The sequence below is a fragment of the Phalacrocorax carbo genome, chromosome 4 (assembly GCF_963921805.1).
Source record: "Phalacrocorax carbo chromosome 4, bPhaCar2.1, whole genome shotgun sequence".
NCBI classification, from domain to species: domain Eukaryota; kingdom Metazoa; phylum Chordata; class Aves; order Suliformes; family Phalacrocoracidae; genus Phalacrocorax; species Phalacrocorax carbo.
In genome coordinates, this window is record NC_087516.1 from 4886239 (window position 1) to 4904602 (window position 18364).

At 36.4% G+C, this 18364-nt stretch overlaps 1 protein-coding gene across 2 annotated transcripts in view; it reads left to right on the top strand.

Moving 5' to 3' along the window:
- The window catches only part of CTNNA2 (catenin alpha 2), a 522290-nt gene extending 506561 nt beyond the window's left edge, over nucleotides 1-15729 (top strand). For both annotated transcript variants that reach the window (XM_064448879.1, XM_064448880.1), the window contains one exon: nucleotides 14576-15729. In XM_064448879.1, coding sequence (XP_064304949.1) covers nucleotides 14576-14863 — 288 coding nt within the window. In that variant the 3' untranslated portion in view covers nucleotides 14864-15729. The remainder of the gene's footprint in view (nucleotides 1-14575) is intronic.
- Nucleotides 15730-18364: the final 2635 nt, after the last annotated feature.

Sequence of the window (18364 nt, forward strand, 5' to 3'; positions counted from 1 at the left end):
AATTCAGAAGTGAATTGTGGAATATGTGAAATTCAGTAGGAAATCGAACCCCAGGAGGCATAACTGAGATTTAACCTTTGAAATTATAAATCAAAGCATTTGATTCTTTCTGTGATAGGAACTTGAGATGGGCAGGGATATTGCTAACTGAATTTCTTGGTGTTTTTCTTGTGTCACTGCCTATACATTACTATTTTACTTTAAAGCACTGTCTTGTTACCTATTACCCTTGGCCCCAGGTATTAAAGTATTACTGCTTCACTGTTTTAATATCCCTCAGCATTTTAAAAAAGACAAGATGGACTACGAAGACCTTCCTTTCTTGTTCTGCCTCTTGGGTATCTATTAAAGCTGTCAAGATGTCAGAGCTCCCATACTAAAGGGCAGAAGAAGGATCATATGAAGATTTTGACCCCTAGGGATACTGCAAATCTTGCTGTTCTTGTTCATTTAAAGCTCTTTACCAGCTCCGTGTGGGGTCTTGTCATATCTCAGTGAAAGGCACTAAAAGGCAGCAATGCATACTCTATAAATCAAAGGCAAAGAGAGTGCAATCACAGCCTTTTCAGCAGAGGTGGTCCATAGGCTGATTGATGAAGTACTTCTACTTTCAGGTGACTAGGTGGCTTTGAGGAATTGGGTATAGGATGCAGAGCCTTCCGTCTTCTGGTCACTGGCATGTATTGGGGATTGGTCAGTAGTGATGGATAGATATTTCTCCCTGATGACTCAGTGATGCTCTTTGTATCAGTGCATAGGAGACCTGAGTGAAATTCTGGGAGGATGAAAGTCTTGTTTACAAAGCTACCAAAACTTTCACTAATGATTGTTTCCCTTCCTGTCAGAGAGAAAAATAAGGACAAAGAATACAAAAATTGGCTCCCTGGCAGGTGGTAGCTTTTCTAGCTTTGAATAATGTGTGCAAGGAGTTTTATTACTACTGCTTATTCCTTTAGTGAACCAAACATTGAAGCCTCCAACCCTTCCTTTGCAAAGCCAAGAACTCGTCTAGCAAATTTAGCCTCCCTAACAAACTTTGATCTTTTAAGGAGGAAAGAAAAAGCAGGATAGTCAATCTCTAATGTTTTGTTGGGAGAACTTTATAGGAACTGCTGTTACTAAAGGCAGTTTGAGGTTTGTTCTTTTCAGAGGCGAATGCTTTGAGATAAAATTTAATTGAGATCCTAAACACATCCTTTGCTGAAGAATTTACAAAATTGTTCTTGCACATAATTATTTGTGCATAATGCAGGAGGCTTTAATTTTTACACAGAATACCTAAAACATAAGGACCGACTGTACAGTCCCCCTAATCCCACTTCAGTACTAGGAAAGCATTTTGGTGGCATATAGGGGGAAATTCTTTGTAAAAGATGTATAAGGATTGGAAACAGAAAATCAGAATCAGTATCATTCAGTAATTAAGGTGCATTAGAGATACCAATCAGCACTGAGGGGATATTACGGCACAGAGATGTCAGTGGAATACTTTGAACCCAGAGAAATTTGCTCTCTAAATTTATCTTGTAAGATGAGCAAATCAGCAGTTGACTGACTTATGTATAGGGGTTAGTTTGTAGAGGGAATGATATTCAAAGTGACATAAACTGTTGCAATAATTAATCTGGAATCTGGCTGTGCCAAATCTAATAAATGTTTGTCCATGCAACCCCAGGATGTGGGTTTGCCTGAGTAACCTGACACTGGGAGGATAAATAGCCTAATTTTAATTTTACAGAGCTAATTCCCCTGTTAAATTATTTTTACAAGCACCTAAGATTAAAAAAAAATAAAAATAAAAGATCTAAAGTACACAGATTCCTGTATTTTACAGCTTTGGCATGAATTTTTATTCAGTCAATTGCAATGGTTGTTTTAACTGTATATTATTTGCATGTGCATAAATTAAAGCAAAATAAAATAAGGCCTAGATTGCAGCTGATTTTATTTAGTGTTAATATGAAAACTTTTGAAAACAAATATCTGGGCAACTTGTTCCAATATATGCTAATTTAAATGAGTTAAATCTTCATAAGTGTTTTGCAAACTGAAAGTTACTTTACGATAAAGCATTCTTAAAAACTGTGATGTTTTATGATTGCAAGCACATTGTGTATTACTGACTCAAAGCAAAACCAGTAACTAGTATATTTGTAACTAGTATATTTATACCTATATATTTAAGCAGGTCAGCATTTAAATTACAGATTTGTTCCTCAGTCATGCTGTCAAGGTGTGAGCAATACTTTAATGATGTAAGATCATATATAGGGATCAAACATTTTTTCGGTGTGATGTAAATTCCCAAATTTTCTGTATTTGCCAGGCTGACATCTCTTACAGGTTGAATTAAAACTTCGTGGGTTGTTTCTTACCTTCTTTTTCTATATGAGAAATGAGGGAGAGCTGTTGAATGCACCATCTGTTCGCAAACCATGTCAGCTGGCAGATAGATGCTCATCACCCTGCCCTCTCTCTCTGCAGGTTTAGGCTGGTATAACACCATTGACTCAAAATGAATTACTTTTGATTTAATCTTTTTTAAGCAAAAGAAGTCACAATGATAGTGCACAGCATTCTGGATGGCTCTCCGTATTGATTTAAACAATAAAAGCAATCCTTTTAAACTTTGACCTCAGCTTGTTTGAATTGTCAACAAAAATGCTCAATAGCACTTGGACTGAGTTTACCGGCTGGAGGAAACCAGGACTGCCTTTAACACCCCGGACTCTCTGTTTCTGGCATAGTTACATCTCAAAGACATTAAACCTGATTCTGTTCAATCATAATCCTTTGGATTTTTATCAGTCCCTTCAGAGTATCCCAAAGCAAACACGGTGGTGTACCCTCATAAAACTGAAACCAGAAGCAAATATTGTCATTATTTCCCTTCTGCAAATGAGAATACTGAGCCACTCTTAAGGCAGAAAAGATAGAATCATGATGAGTTTCAAACACTACATCCTTCTCCAAGACACAGATAATTTTCAAGACCAGCATTTCTCTGTCTTCCATTCTATGTCCCAGTTGCCACTCTGGATGGCCAAATTAAAATTAAAGAAATACAAACAGGAGAAAAAGTTCGCTGTAGTCAAGTCAAGCAGCTTGAAAACGATAGAGTTGGGAAGAAATCTTTCAGTAACAGGGAGAGGCTACCCCACTCAAGTTGTGCAAAAGATGAGAGTAGGTCTATGGTGTAATGAAAACTGAGTATTTTATTATTTGGAAAGATTTTGCCTGAATTTTGAAGAGTTTTTGACTATTATCTCCATTGCAATGTGGACAGTGATTCATCTGGCCAAGTGTAAATGTCTGCATCTGAGATGTTCACTCCAGGCTTCCTTTATAATTAGTGGAGACCAAAAGCCATTTCTAGAGAGCAGATATTGCTGTTCCAGGTAGACACTGACAACCGGTTACATCCTAGTGAAACTGTTCAGTTACAGGCATCTGAAAAAAATGTTTCTGGGTGTTCTGGCACCACTAGCTATGAACAGCTCCTGGACCCTGACTAATATTAAAAGACATTAAATTACATTTTTCTGATGCCAAGTAAACGCAGACAAGTCTGTACATAATCATGACTAAAGTACACTATTTAAGTTAGGTAACAGCTTTATAAGAAAAGAGCCGGTGCAAATGCTTTTTCATTTCACCATTCTTCTAAATAACAGCTGACTCTATACCTTCATCTCCTTTGCATAAATTCTGGATTAGAGGGAAGATTTGGAGATGTGGTTGAGTTAATTTGTTTTTGTGTAGGGAAGGTTGTCCTGAGGTGAAAAGCACAGAAACCATTTGAGTTACGCGATTCATTGAGGCTGTAAGTATTTCTGCATTTGTTGTTCAGGGAAAATGCTATCTAAAATACTGAATCTCAAAAGAAAATGGAGACCAAGAAAATCAGGATTTCCTAACATGAATATTTTCTGAAGAGAGTAGTACAGGACTTAACCAACTTGAGAGAGCTCTTAAATATTTCTCAAAAATTGCTGGTATTTTTTCTTCCCTTCTCCAGTTATACCATTTTTCCCTTTGGATAAAACACTTGCTCTTGTAACAGTGAAAATGAGATCACCAACATCATCCACACTGCGCTCTCAAGATACAGTCACATAGAGACAGAAGAGAAGGCTAAGGGGAGGTATTGCTGTCTACAGCTACCAAACAGGAGGCTCTAGAATAGCTGGGTCCAGACTTGTCAGAGGTGCACAGTGACAGGAAAAGGGGCAACAAACACAACTTTAAACATGGGAAATTCCAATTAGATATAACGAAAAACCCTTTTACCTCGAGGGTAGTCAAATTTGTGTGCATAGTGGAGGTCTCTAGTCCAGAGGTGTCGGGGTCTATCCATCCTTGGAGAGACTCTGAGCAAAATCCTGAACAACCTCATTTATTCAATTTGTGTTGAAGAGGTCATTGGACTAGATGACCTCAAAAGGTTCTTTTCATCCTGAAGTATTCTATGATTCTATTAATATTTGCATAATAAAATGTAATAAAAATGAGCCTTTACAATTCAGAACAAGATTTTACTCGTTCCAATTTATTCTTAATTTGCTGTCAGCTTTGCTTTCTTACCTTGTGAACTGCAACAGCCTTTACAAATGTTTCTGTTTTGTTCTGGTTTCATTTGTTTACAGTTTCCAGTAATTCTTGCTTGTTTTGACGTTTTTTAATAACATTTAGTGTTAGCTAAAGTTAAAAATGTAATGAACAAATGCATTCACAAATTGTATATTCAGTAACTGACCAGGGGAAAAGAAACCTTCTAGAGAGGCACACTTACTGAATGCTATTTAACCTTTGATTGAGTTGGTCAAACAAATAGAACAGTTAATTATGAATATTGTATTTGGAATAAAATGTTAGAATTTCCCTTAGAAATTATTTGCCATATATTATTAAGGTAGTTCTGTCAGTGCTGGGACTTTTCTGAAAAGCTGAAATGGGGCTTTCTCTGGAAGACTACTGTGGAGATTCAATTTTGTTTCTTTATTTCATTGCATACTGTTGTAAAGTCCTGAAAAGGGCTCAGGGAATCAAACAGAAAGGAATGTTTCCACTGATTGAGTTGAGCAAGACGGCAAGGACCCTCAACTCCAAGGAAATAAAAGCTCTTTAGCACTTCAGAAGTGATCAATAACTTGAATGATCAAACCCTTTATCTGCTTCTGAGAGACATGAAATATACATGAACAACAGCAGGCAAACATTAGGAAGCAAGGAACAATTGTCCTGGTACTATCTTCCATTCTACAAGAGGATTTTGTTTTATTCATTTTGACTGTTTGATGCATTGTTTCCAAGCTCTTTCCTGAGAAAAGCCAGCTATGCCTGTAGAGCAGCTGTCTTCAAAGTGTCTCTCTGCTGACCTGGGCAAGCATAACTTTAGAGATACTAAGCTAGCCGAAGGAGCAAATTTGCCTCAAAATGTGACAGATCCTCACAGCTGAAGACATGGAGATAACTCATCTACAGATACCGTTCTGACACTTACAAATTAGAAAAGAAGTTGGGAAAATATCACATTTCTCAGTGTTGCAGTCTGAAACCCTGCATTATGCTGCTTTTCTTTTCGTTTTCATTGTGACAAAATCAGGAGGAATAGCAGGAGATAAGACATTCTTATATAAAGAATATAGTGTTTCTGTGCTTTTTTATTTTTTATCAAAATTTTCCTCCATTTTATCACTGAAAGTACAGTTTACAGCCAACCAGACATGATTTGGACTCCCTTCAGGTAAGACTGTAAGAAAGACGTTTTTCTTGTGTGAAATGATGTATACAATCCTGGCAATACACAGACCACTTACAAAGAGTTTTGTGTTAATCACTTTTTTATTGAGACTGATACTGAACTTCCACAGGCTTCTTATTCTAATTTTCTTCAGTAAGCCTCCTGGCAATATCACAAAATCCTAGTTATAGTTTGAGTTAGCCTATCCTGTCAAATATAGTTGGGACTTCATCTTTGTTGCAGATGTTTTATCTTCTCTTTGAAGGTTAGGTATGCGACTATCTTCAAACCAGTCATACAAAAGTCTGTTTCCTGTTAATCACCCAAGAATTCAGATCAATCCATTCCATGGAACAAAATTATTTTAAGGTGGCAAATATGGTTGTACTAATTTTGCTACAATTAGTAATGCAACTGTGATAGCCATTAAAGAATCCTACTTTTTTGTCCATGACATTCCATCATAAGCATCATCCCCCAGACATTGGTTCTGTGCAGACTGAGGCAGATTTAGAAGAAGAAAACCCTGAGCCATCATGGCAGAAGACTCAATCCCATGTTTGTCAATTGTAGGTTGGTGCAGAAAGTGTCTCTTCCTCTACATTCACCTTTAGCAAAGAAAATGTGCAGTGTATGCCACCACAGTGCTAGCAAAGGTGCAGGGTGAGATCCTGTTCCCATCTACAAAACTCTTTTGACTTCACTGACTGAGGATTTCTTCCTTGGTCTGTGGAATTCTGCCAGATGTTTGGGCATTCAGACTGATGTCAAACACCCTAATTCAGTAACAGACTCTGAAAGTTTTGAGGCAGTGCTCTAGCATGAAAATGACTGATAAAGCAAGCTTATTTAAAAAATTTAATGCTATATATATGACTGCTTGTCCTTGCAGTGTTTCTGGTGTATGATATGAACTGTACTGTTTTGGCATCTTTTTCCTGCTGTGCGGTGGCAGATAATGAGCAAAAGAAAAAGAACTGGTTCTGAGAAATCTTTCATTATGACTTAAAATATTTTCCCCGATTAAATTCTGAAAAGGATGCAACAATATATTAATGAAATATCAACTATTGAGGAAATAACCTGCATTATATTTGGTATCAACAAGAAAAAAATTAAATTTTGTGTTATGGCAGTAATGTCATACTGGATAAATAATTTCTTGATTGTAAATACAGTTGGTGAACAGAAAAACTTTAGTATCTATCAAAAATTCCAAAATATATTTTTCACCTTTGGGACCTGCCAGGCTGAAGAGAAGTCGGTAATAACTACATTTCAGAAGAAGAATAGGATAATGTTAACTTTTAGTTGTTTCCAATTCTCTTATTTTTTATTTCATCATTTCAGTTGTTAAAATATGAGCTTTCATGCTAGCTCACCGACAGTATGGAACATCAGCCATTGATACAAAAATAACATTTTGATATTGCCTTGCTCAGAGGGCATTTAGCAATTTCCACCAGTACAACAAATCATATGTAAAACTAGAGGGACTAAAGTAAAAGAAAATAAGTGTCTGAGTCCTGCCTAAAACTCGTATTAACTCTGTCATCCCTGAGCTGTCATCCTCAAAGTCCAGCCTCACAAAGCATCTGCATTTCCAACACTAATGTTCCCCGTGTGTGTGCTTTGCTGCAGAACGTGCAAACTAGTGTGTTGGTTAGAACCGTTCCTGGTAGCCTACCTCACTTAGCAAAAACCTAAACTTTGGCAGGATTTACAGCGGGGTGCTTCACTGTGTTCCCGGGTGATGCACCCAGCAGTTTTAGTGCATACACAATTTCTTAGGGCTGGCTGGACAGCAGAGCTGGAGATGCCTAATATCTCTAGTGTAGGGTGCTCTTGGGCCAAAGACAGCCGGGTTCGGTATCCTTCAGACTGTAACCTGTGGGTGCGACTTTTTGCAAGGCTTCTTGTAGCTATCGATGATGGGAGAAGACAGGACAAAGCAAAGATGAGTAAATAGGCAAATGACCATGATGTTACAGTCCATGTTTCAGTCTCTCAACTGAGACAGCAAAAAGAGGGGTTTTTTCCCAAAAAAAAAAAAAAAAAAAAAAAAAAAATATTTGTAAGCTTTCTGGCACCCACTATGAAATTTAAATGCAGTCTCTGCTAGCCGAGCATTCCTGAGTTGGAGCATGGCTTAACGTTTTGGATGCTGATTGAGAAACAAAAGATATGCAGGGCCCCTGGTGTTTCAGTGAAGTAGCCTATATGTCTTGCTACAAAAAAAATATTGAAGTTATTTTTGTAGGACAATAGAGGGCTTTTGGGTGGTATTCCTTAACTTTACAGGGTTTATCATAAGAAGATTACTTCTTCAAACCTCTTCATTTAGTGAATGAAGTATACCCCACCCACAATTTTAGTGATATCCAGTGCTGATTTTATTTATCTGTATTTTATGATTATATTTATATGTACATATTGGTTGTAGTTTCATAGTAAGTGTGCTACTCAAAGCAAATGAATTAGGAAATAATTTTGTCGTTTATCCTCTTTCTTTTAAAATATGCTGGGATAAGTAAATCAACTATATAAATGCATCTCTGCAAATTTTATGTATTATGTCTGTTATCTTTTACTAGAAATGCCAGTATTGGGGGTATTTTTATATAGTTATGCTTTTTAAAAGTAGCATAAAGCAGTTGGTATCCTGTTGACCTTGTAAATTAAACGTGTTTTAAAATGGCAATGGACCACAGAAGACAGAAGATACCCATAGTTCCTGGTATACCTGTGTGCTTTCTGTTGTCCTAAGAGGTGGCAGCCTTTGTTAAATACAAGCAAATGGGCCTGGGAATCCCTATAGGTTTCTTACCTGTAATTGCAAGAATGCAGATGAGGACAGTCATTCACTGGATTGGCCACCTATAAAACACAACTACCCCCAGAAAGAATTAAATATTCAACACGTATAAAGGAGTAAATTAACTGCAATCAAGCGTGAAAATAAATGGCTAGGAAAAGAGGAGTATAATACTGTTTTCTCTACATAGCCACAGATGCCTTTTTAACACCATGGTGACCACGTTACATTCCAAATAATGACAATTTCAAATATATAGGATAGGTTTCTTGCAGTGGACCCCTATCTAGCAAAAACGTTATACGTGTTTTCAAGTGAATGACTGAAATACGGTTTCAGCCATTGCATAGTACTGCTGATAAATAGCAGGTGTCTCCTACCATAGGGATGAGTGCATCTGAATAGCAGATAAGCCATTCTTGCATTGGCTGTCACTAATAGTATCATATTTTATGCAAGAAATGTGCCACAGAAATGTAAGACATAAGTATTATGAATAAGATCTTTTTCTTACATATATCTTAAATACATATTGAGGACTGGATTTACAATTAAGCATAGCTGAGAGGAAAACGTTCTGTTGCGTAAGAATGTAATCTTGGAAAATGCCATTCCTGATTCACCCTCCAGATTCATAATTGCTTCATGTGACTTCAGTGGCTCTAGAGGCTCTTAGTTGACTTTTGGTTTGTGGTAACAGCAACTGTATCTGTCCACAAAAGTATGAAATTGCTTTGAAAAGGAGGAGAAGCAGGGAATGCACCGGCACCCAGAATTCACAGACAGCCTTAAGGGCCTGGCAATGCATAAATTATCGGCTGAAGGCATACAAATCAAGTCTTCGCCAAGAGTATTCAAAGGGTTACAGGGTCTTTTTCAATATGTTAAATAAATGGTGATTTCTTCTCGCAATCTGTACAAAGTAAACCAGACTAAACTCTACTTGTCAATAATTACTTATACTAATTTTTTGCATTTGTACCTTTCAAGGTCAATACGGGCCATTGTTACCATCTAAGCTGTGCTCCCGCATAACTGGTGCATAGGCTCCCTGAATTAATGTGCATTAAAATGTCCAATAGTTATGCTTAAACTAGAGTGTGCATATTAAGCAAAAGCATCCAATATTGATTTCACAATTTCTAGAAATAGAATCGCTATCTTTCATGAGTTCTTGTGATTAATTACTGTCACTGCTAAAAATTTTCAGCTAATTAATAACTCAAATGACCTCCTTCACCTTTCAGCCATTAAGTTCTGTGATATCTCTGTCTAATCTGTTGAGCTTGAAATATTATCAGCTTTCTGTTACTACGTACTTGCTGATTTCGATCGACTAATTTTTAATCGTTCACTTTATTAATGTAAAAAACAGAGCTGACTGAATCTTTCCCATAAAAATTTGTTTTTTGTTCTTGAGGTACTTTAAATTATTTCCAGTTCCTCAGTGTTGTTCTTGAGGAGTCAGAATTCTATAACTGTGGACACAAGATAAACTGAATACGATAATTTACCCTATTTCACCAGTGTTCTCCTTTTTGTATACTCAAGGAGTGACTGTGTAGGATCCTGCATGGGATACAGCTCCTTACTGTGTAAGTAGGTATCATCTACTACAAAGTTGGCCAAACTGAAATCTACATTTCTGACTTTACCAGCTTACAAGATATCAATCGCTTGCCCTCTGTATGACTTACCACTTTCCCAGTTGTTATATTATCTGCAAATTTCATCAGTTAATTGACTTTTTCCAAGTTTTTTACAGAAATATTAATATTGTAAAGCTGACGAATGGTTTCCCCAAGAGCACACTGCAAAAGTCACTGTTTAGCAATGATTTTTTTTTCTGCATACATACTTCTGGAAGCTTAGGTTTTAGAGAATTTGGAATCATTCTGTATGTGCCTTGTTAATTTTGTATCAGCTGAATTTTTAATCCAACTGTCATATAGTACCGAGCAAAACACCTTTCAAATGTCCAATTATATCAACAGCATTATTTTAAGCAATCTAAAGTTTAATCATGTCAAAATATGATGTAGGTTACTTTGAAAACATTTTTACCCACAAAACCATTTGGTTATCATTAACTGTATTTCTTTCCTCCCTTTATTTATGTACCCTGTTGTAGGTATTGCATTATTTCGGTTGGGAGTGCTGTCAGCTGAACTCGCCTATAATTTCACAGGTCATTCTATTTGTGCTGCTCAGATATTTCCAGGCTAGGAACTATCTACAATTCTTTTGATGTCTTCCCCCACTTTTCAAGGTTTATTAAACTCAAAAATTATGATATAGAACATTGTTAAAGAAACAGCTCTTTTAAAACTACCTATACTATATGCTTGCTCACTGTAAATACAGATTTTTTTCTCTATTATTTCCCTTAATTTTTGTAGTGTATTTGTGATTACAAATATAATCTGTGGAAATGAAATTTTCTTTTTTCTAAAAACTGTGGTATAATTCTTCCTTCTTACATCTCTCTTCATTTGCTTTACTGTTAAGGAGAAAAATTTCCAGCTTTATTCTGTCCTGCTTCTTCAGCTATTTTGGTATTGTAATTACTGATTATTTTATTTAGAAGATGTGTATATGTAAAAGAAGGAAGAAATCTTGATTGTCACAAGATCCTGGAAAATTCTGCATATAATGTAGGAAAAATGCAGCACAGCTTATAAGCAGATCAAAAACTCCTCAAAGCCTTATGGATTTTTAGGGGAAAAGAAACCCTGAAATTATCTTCTTGGCAGATAATAGGCTCTGCTGCTCCAGCGTTCTACCCTTGCATTCACTAATTGCAAAGTTAGCTAGTAGCAAAATCTTTTGTTCATTTTTTTCAGAATGATTTATGGCTTCCCTGGGTGGATGGCAGTTTTAACCTGGATAAGTGACCGGCTCCAGTGCAATGATTCTTAGGTTCTTTATGGATTTTGAATTTTCCCCAGCATTCTCTGTTCCTGGAGTTTTATGGGCCAGTAGCCTAAATTTGTCTCTTATGTTTAAGAGGGCTTTTTTTTCCTAAATGAAGGCAAATGTATTTGTAAAGAAACCTAAGTAGCAGAACACTATTACTTTGTGTAGCAAGTCAAAGGCTTTGTTAGCTCTTAGCACAAAAAGCTGTCGTTATATGCATAATTCCCTAACCAGTGCTAGGGAGTGAAGTTTGCCTCCTGTACCATGCAATAATTTCCTAGTGGTACTTTTATTTGAAATGTTAATTTTCCTTCTTCTTTTTTTATTATTAACATTATCTGTTTGGAAAAGTGCATATGTTTCTGTGCCCAGATTTTGTAAGGAATTAACGCACTAAGGGCTTGATTCACTGCGGCCTCGTTCCAGCTTTATGCCACTGTAGCTCCACTGATTACAAAGCACAGCTTAAAGCTGTGGTGTAGTAAGATCTAAATGTTAATTGAAATGATGATCATTCAGTTTAATTCTTCTTTACTGAGCCATAATACAAGCAAGGAGCTGGGGGCAATAAGAAAATCACTGGAAGTAGTTAGGTAGCCAAATCTGATACATGGGATGGCTACCAGCAGATTTTGGCGAACACTCATAGCCTAATATTATTATGGGGTTTTGTGTCTCTTTTCTGATTCCAAGACCTGAAAGCATTTTGCAATATGAATGGATATCAAGGGCAAAGACTAAGTATCTGCATGTTAAAATGTGATTAATAATGGTGAAAATAGGGAGGTCTTATCTACTATAACAGCAGATTGAAAGTAGAGGTAAATAAAATGGCATCAGAATATGTAACGTGTTTTTCTAAAAGACATTGTTGCAATCCGCATCCAGTCCTGCAGAAGTACACGCTTCTGCACACCTGTATCGATATTTTCCATAGAATTACTCATGTGTTTAAGGATGGAGTCTGCATCTTTTGTAGAGTTTTAAGCATCTAATTTAGGTTCCTCCTCATTTCAAAATGCTTCCTTTAATCATTCTGTTCCTTAATATAGGCCCCACGTAAAATAGATACCAGAATTCTTTTATAAAGAAGAGCTGGAAAATGTGAGGCTATTAGAAACCTTCAACAGACAGAATTCATTCAAAAATGTGCAATATAAGCTTGATCCAGAAGTTTATCCACATTGATTATGAAGTAAATACTATTTGATGCTATCGCTTTATATTTAAGATCAATCCACAAGTGTTTCAATAAGAAACATTTAACAATGAATAATGCTTGACTGTAGATCTCTGCAGTAAATTAGAATATCCTAATTTAATAGGGTATGATCTGTTATTTGCCAACAAACATACAGATTGCCTTATAAATCATGCAGTAGTGTGGTTATAGAATAACACTATACTGAATTATATTTCATTACTCCCTATTGAACAGTCATGTTTCTGACATATAATGTAATTTTCCATCTTTTAATGTAGTTTCTTTTACTAACAGAAAATACAAATTAGTCCTGAGGAAAAATACTTACTGGGAGCAGGCAATTAACCATGCATTTCAGGGAATGGCACCAAGTACATGAAAATCATTAAAATGCTTTTTTGTTTTTCACCTCACTCTATGTCGCTCTTTATGTATTTAATGAATTATAATGAGTATAAGGCCACAGCTGAAGAAATCAAAAATAATAGGTAAGTCTATAGATTAATGTGGTTCCAGACACAGGCTTTCTGTATCGTCTGTTCTTCTTCAACGTGTCACTGACACTTCAGAAGGAGGTTTCTCCTGAACTCTTCTGTTCATGATTCAAAATACTTGAGGTGAAGTATAATATGGCTTCTGTTATTTCCTTATGAGTATTTCTCCTGGTTATCTTGCTTAGAATTCATGTTAAGGAATCATATGCTCCCAAAATATGGAGCAGGAAAGGTTTAAAGGGAGACGGGCCTTTTATACTAATTGAAAATAGCTAAGAACTTACTGAGCAAGTGGGGTGGAATTAAAGGGTTAAGATAATATTACATCCAAAATCCTTCCTACACTCTGGCAAAGACTTGTAAAAAACTGAGGCAGCTTCTGTGGTAGAACTGAAAGGCTTTATCATCAAAAGTGTATCCCATTTTTTCAGCCTTTTGGGAAAAGGATAACTGAACATCCTAAATAGTAACCTGGGTTGCTACGGCCTACATTTAGCACCTACTAATTTGAGGATGTCCAGCTGGATTTGGCAAGTGCCTAATTTGTGTTTTGGTACATTGAGGCATTGGTTTGGGAGTCCCATTATATGCTTAAATCCTTTTGAAAAATTTGGCTAGGGATATGTACTTGATTACGGTGTGTGATGTAAGCTTATTGACTGGAAGTCACAATGGTTTGAAGTTCAACAAGTTCTTAAGGCCTCTTATATCCAGAGGAATCAGGAACCTCAGGCAGGCTCGTGCACGGCAGAAACACAATGGTATACGTATGAAAAGCTGGCTAATCGTAAAGTAAGAGCCCTTGTGAAAACAAGTAACTCAAATATTACACTAGATACAAAAACCTGCACTTAACTGTTTCATCTTTTTATTTCTTTAAAGGTTTCAAAAATCTCCTTTCATCTTTTCAGATGGGATTCTCTGACAAGCTCAGCACTGGCCTCACACTGTTCCTGTAGACATCATTGGGGGTGTTATCCAGGGCTCAATAGGAATAATTAGAACAAACCCAAACACTTGGAAAAATGTTTGTTGACTTGTTTTGTGGTTTCTGACATGTAAAAGTAAATTTTTAAAGATTTAAGTAAGAAGTCATGGGTTTTTGTGGAAAAAGAAGCAACTTCTTCACCCATAGAAAAAGAATCAACAAGAAACCAGCCAACACAAGCTTTTCGTTTGAATTATTAAAAGATGGAATGTGAGGTGCCATAGTCTTTACCTTTACAGTTCAGTGCATGTTGTTGCTGATGCTTGTTACTACAAGCTACTTGATTAATCCTGAGGGAGAGGATTAATTTCACCTTTAATGAGATCTGAGAGTATCCAGACCTCAGTCAAGAAATGGTCTGGTGATCCAGTCATGGACTAACCTTGCTATATTTAATTTTCTTTTCTGTTTGTAGCTGGACAGTGCCACTTCTCTCATCCAGGCAGCTAAAAATCTGATGAACGCTGTGGTCCTTACAGTGAAAGCATCGTATGTGGCTTCTACTAAGTATCAGAAGGTCTATGGTACTGCCGCAGTGAACTCACCAGTTGTATCTTGGAAGATGAAGGCCCCTGAGAAGAAACCTCTAGTAAAGAGAGAAAAACCAGAAGAATATCAGACAAGAGTGAGAAGAGGGTCCCAGAAGAAACATATTTCCCCTGTACAGGCCTTAAGTGAATTTAAAGCTATGGATTCATTCTAAAACACTAAGCTTTACCAGGAGGGTTTTATATTCTTTTTGTATGCATACCTGCCGACTTGTATGCGTCTGGCATGGGGTGGGGGAAGCAGTGTCAATTTGCATGCAACCTGAGACTCTATTGAAGTAACTAACTTTCTGCAATGCCAAAATTTAGGGCATTCTCTTCTGATGTTAAATGGACTTATTCCAAGCTTACTTTTTAAACTAAACTATAGCATTAAATTGGCCAAAGAATTTGCATCACAGGGGTACATGTGGGTTAAATAATAAATTCAAGTCTAAACCCAGAAATTTTTATGCATGCAAGAAACATTAGGTTGGCAGGTATATTAAGTGAAAAAAAAAATGGAATTGTAACGGTAGACCATAAAGCTTGTATTGCTTCTGTTCCAGTGCAAAAATGTACTAGCCAATATGCTTAAATGTGTGGCCCAATAATTAAATGATATAACTTTTAAGTCATCTTCATTATAGTATGTGAATTTTTAAAACAGATACAAACTAATTCATCTTAAAAATGCTTCTTTTAAACCATATTTTGTTCTTTATATTCTAGTAGTGTTATGATTGCTCACATTTCAATTAATCCCATTAATATGACCAGAGGTTTACTTTTGCCAGTTGAATTCCTTATGGTGGAGTATGAAGCACAATATGGTGATCGACATTGCCTTTTATATTATGATTATTATTATGATTATTATTATATTAGTAATAGAAGACCTGGTGGTGGAATGTTTAGAGACACGGAAACTGACAGTGTGAGAAATTAGAGGCAAATATGTAGGTGTAGCTTGGATTACAGGTATCTGACATACCATTGTAACCACTAACTCAATAAACTCATTTAACCTTGGAATCCTCAATATGGCTCATCTCTTTGAATGCACAGATATGCGTCATAATTGATGTAGACAGTGATTAATTTTGCCTTATGATGCCTTTTTTTTTTTTTTTGGTAAAGGAAAGACAACATTACATTCATTTTCTCCTTTTTTATAACCAGAATAGCCAAAATTGGTCAGTGGGTCAAAACCAGAATTTAAATCTGAGACAGTTTTAAACCTCAATACATATGAGACATACATGTGAAGTGTGGGATGAAGTTACTTGTTTAAATACAACACCTCAGAAACAGCATAAAGATAGTTCAATCTGTTAAGGTTATACGGTTGACATCTCAGAACCTTGGACATCATCTATTGGGCCACACTGTATAGACCTGTATAAAGACCATGGTGCAAAGAAATGCAGTATCTACTTTTATTCCCTTTTAGCCCCAACAGTTGGATCAACTGCAGAGATTGTATTAGTGTTATGAAAAAGTCTTGGTATGTATGAAAACAAAACAATAAGCGTGTGTTTATTTTTCATATAATTAAATAGTAATAACTTAAGAGAACATTCATGACCTCATAAGGGGTTTGAAACACTGTGGCAAGCAGTGAGGTATACCATAAGTGACATGTATAGCCCTTACAGTGTTTTTGAGAAACATTTGGATGTTTGTCTCAGATATGCTGATTATCCCTCAGAAATAGCAATGCACCAAATTTTCTTCTATTACCCTCCTACACAATCTTTATAAAGAAATGTACTCTCAGCGGCCTTTTAGGAAATTACTATTTTTGCTTTGTTTAGTTGTACTGTATAATAAAAAGGTTCTCCAATCAGAACTGGAGACTGTACACGTGATCAAAATATATTACAAGACGTGGGGAAGTCCTTAATGAGCTTTCCCTATAATGCCCTATAGACTGATAAGCTATTTAAAAGTAATTGGGACCTATACAAAAAAATTACGGAGACAAAAGATTGATACTGAGTTTAAAGAAAAAACAGCAAATAACAGACAAATAAAAATGTCCCAGTATGGTGCATGAAAAAAGAAAAAGGCAACTGGCCACAAAAAAGTCATAGCACTTTGTCAGAAGTGTTTTGGTCTAAAACTGTGATGGATTAACTGAATGCTTGCTTTAAAATTATATTGTTGCTATAAGAGGCATCTCCACCTTAGAGTTTAGAACAAAGCATAGAGACAATGAGATCTATGAACATGTCTTGCAGAGTCTCCCCTGATTAAAGCTCCATGGCTAAAGAGGAATACTGTAATACAAGGAATCCATTACCAGTCACTCAGTCAAAATAGTGACAGTGTCTGTTAGCAAAATGCTAAGGCAAATGACTGTGTGAAGGTAAAACCCAGAATGTCATTGGACAACTTAGTTGCCGTGAATTAGAGTCCTACTTTAGGATGGATTATTTGCCTTTTGAAGGGGTTTATCTATGCTCTAAATATCTTTATGGTATCATGATAAAATTTAATGTTGGTAAATGAAAAGTAGCACACATGAAAACAAGAACCAAAAACCAAGCAGAACGTACCAGTTCAGTGCTCAGCTCGTGCCAATAGACTATTAAGATTGATGAGAAGAGGTTTAACAGAGAAAGAGGAAAATATTGAATGATACTATATATCAGGGATGTGCCTATGTTTGACTACTTCATGCAGTTTTTATCAACTCATCTGAAAGAAGAACCGCTGTAGGATGGAAATGTACATGGAAACATGAGAAAGAATTCTACGTCTGGAACTGCTCTCTTATAAGGAAAGACTAAATAATGTAAGAGTCTCCATTTTCTTCAGGGTCATAAATAGTGAGGCTATGAGATGAATAAATAAAGAACAAGTAATCACTGGTCCTTATAACTCAAAAATTAGGGTTGACAATGACTTATCAAACAGCAAGTTCAATATTTTAAAAATGCTTTTTTTTTTTTAAATAAATGAAGTGTGGAATTCATTTTCACAATGTCACAGTTGCCACAATGATAACATTTCCGTTGACTATGCCACCCAAGAATTCTTCCCACAGGCTCCATCTTGAAATCTTGCAGATCTTAAAGGTCTAGATTTAAGCCTAATATAAAGTACAGGCATAAAATAATGTGTGTGGATTTTGGAAAAGTTCACTACAGCCAGTCCTCCACTAGCAGAAGGGAACACATGTCACCAGCATAGTGGAATGAAGAACTGCTGGACCTCCACAACCTTCAGTCAGAAACCTGCGTCTGTTTCTCATGACTCACCTTGGTTCGCAAGCCAAATATATGGCTACCATCCCTGTTACTGTATGTGTACAGCCCTGAACATCTTCTCTTCAAATTGTACCTACAATGCAAGAGAAGCAATTACATTGCTGTTTCTAGAAATTATATGTTTCTTGATGCCAGACTTCAGTTGAATGTACAGCAAATGACTGGTTTGAACATCAGCATGCAGGTCAGGCAGGTATCCCTGATATAGGGGCAGTTTCTATCCTAGTGTGGTCTTCCATGCTGTGGCCTCTCTTCTTGCTATTCACATGCCAGGAATAGTTTCTTCTCTACAAGAAACTAGAAGCCCAAGATACAAGACTGAGTTATATGCTTCTTCCACAAATGGCTGTATCTTTTGACCTGTGGCCATGAAGGGAAGGCTAGAATCACAGTATCATAGAA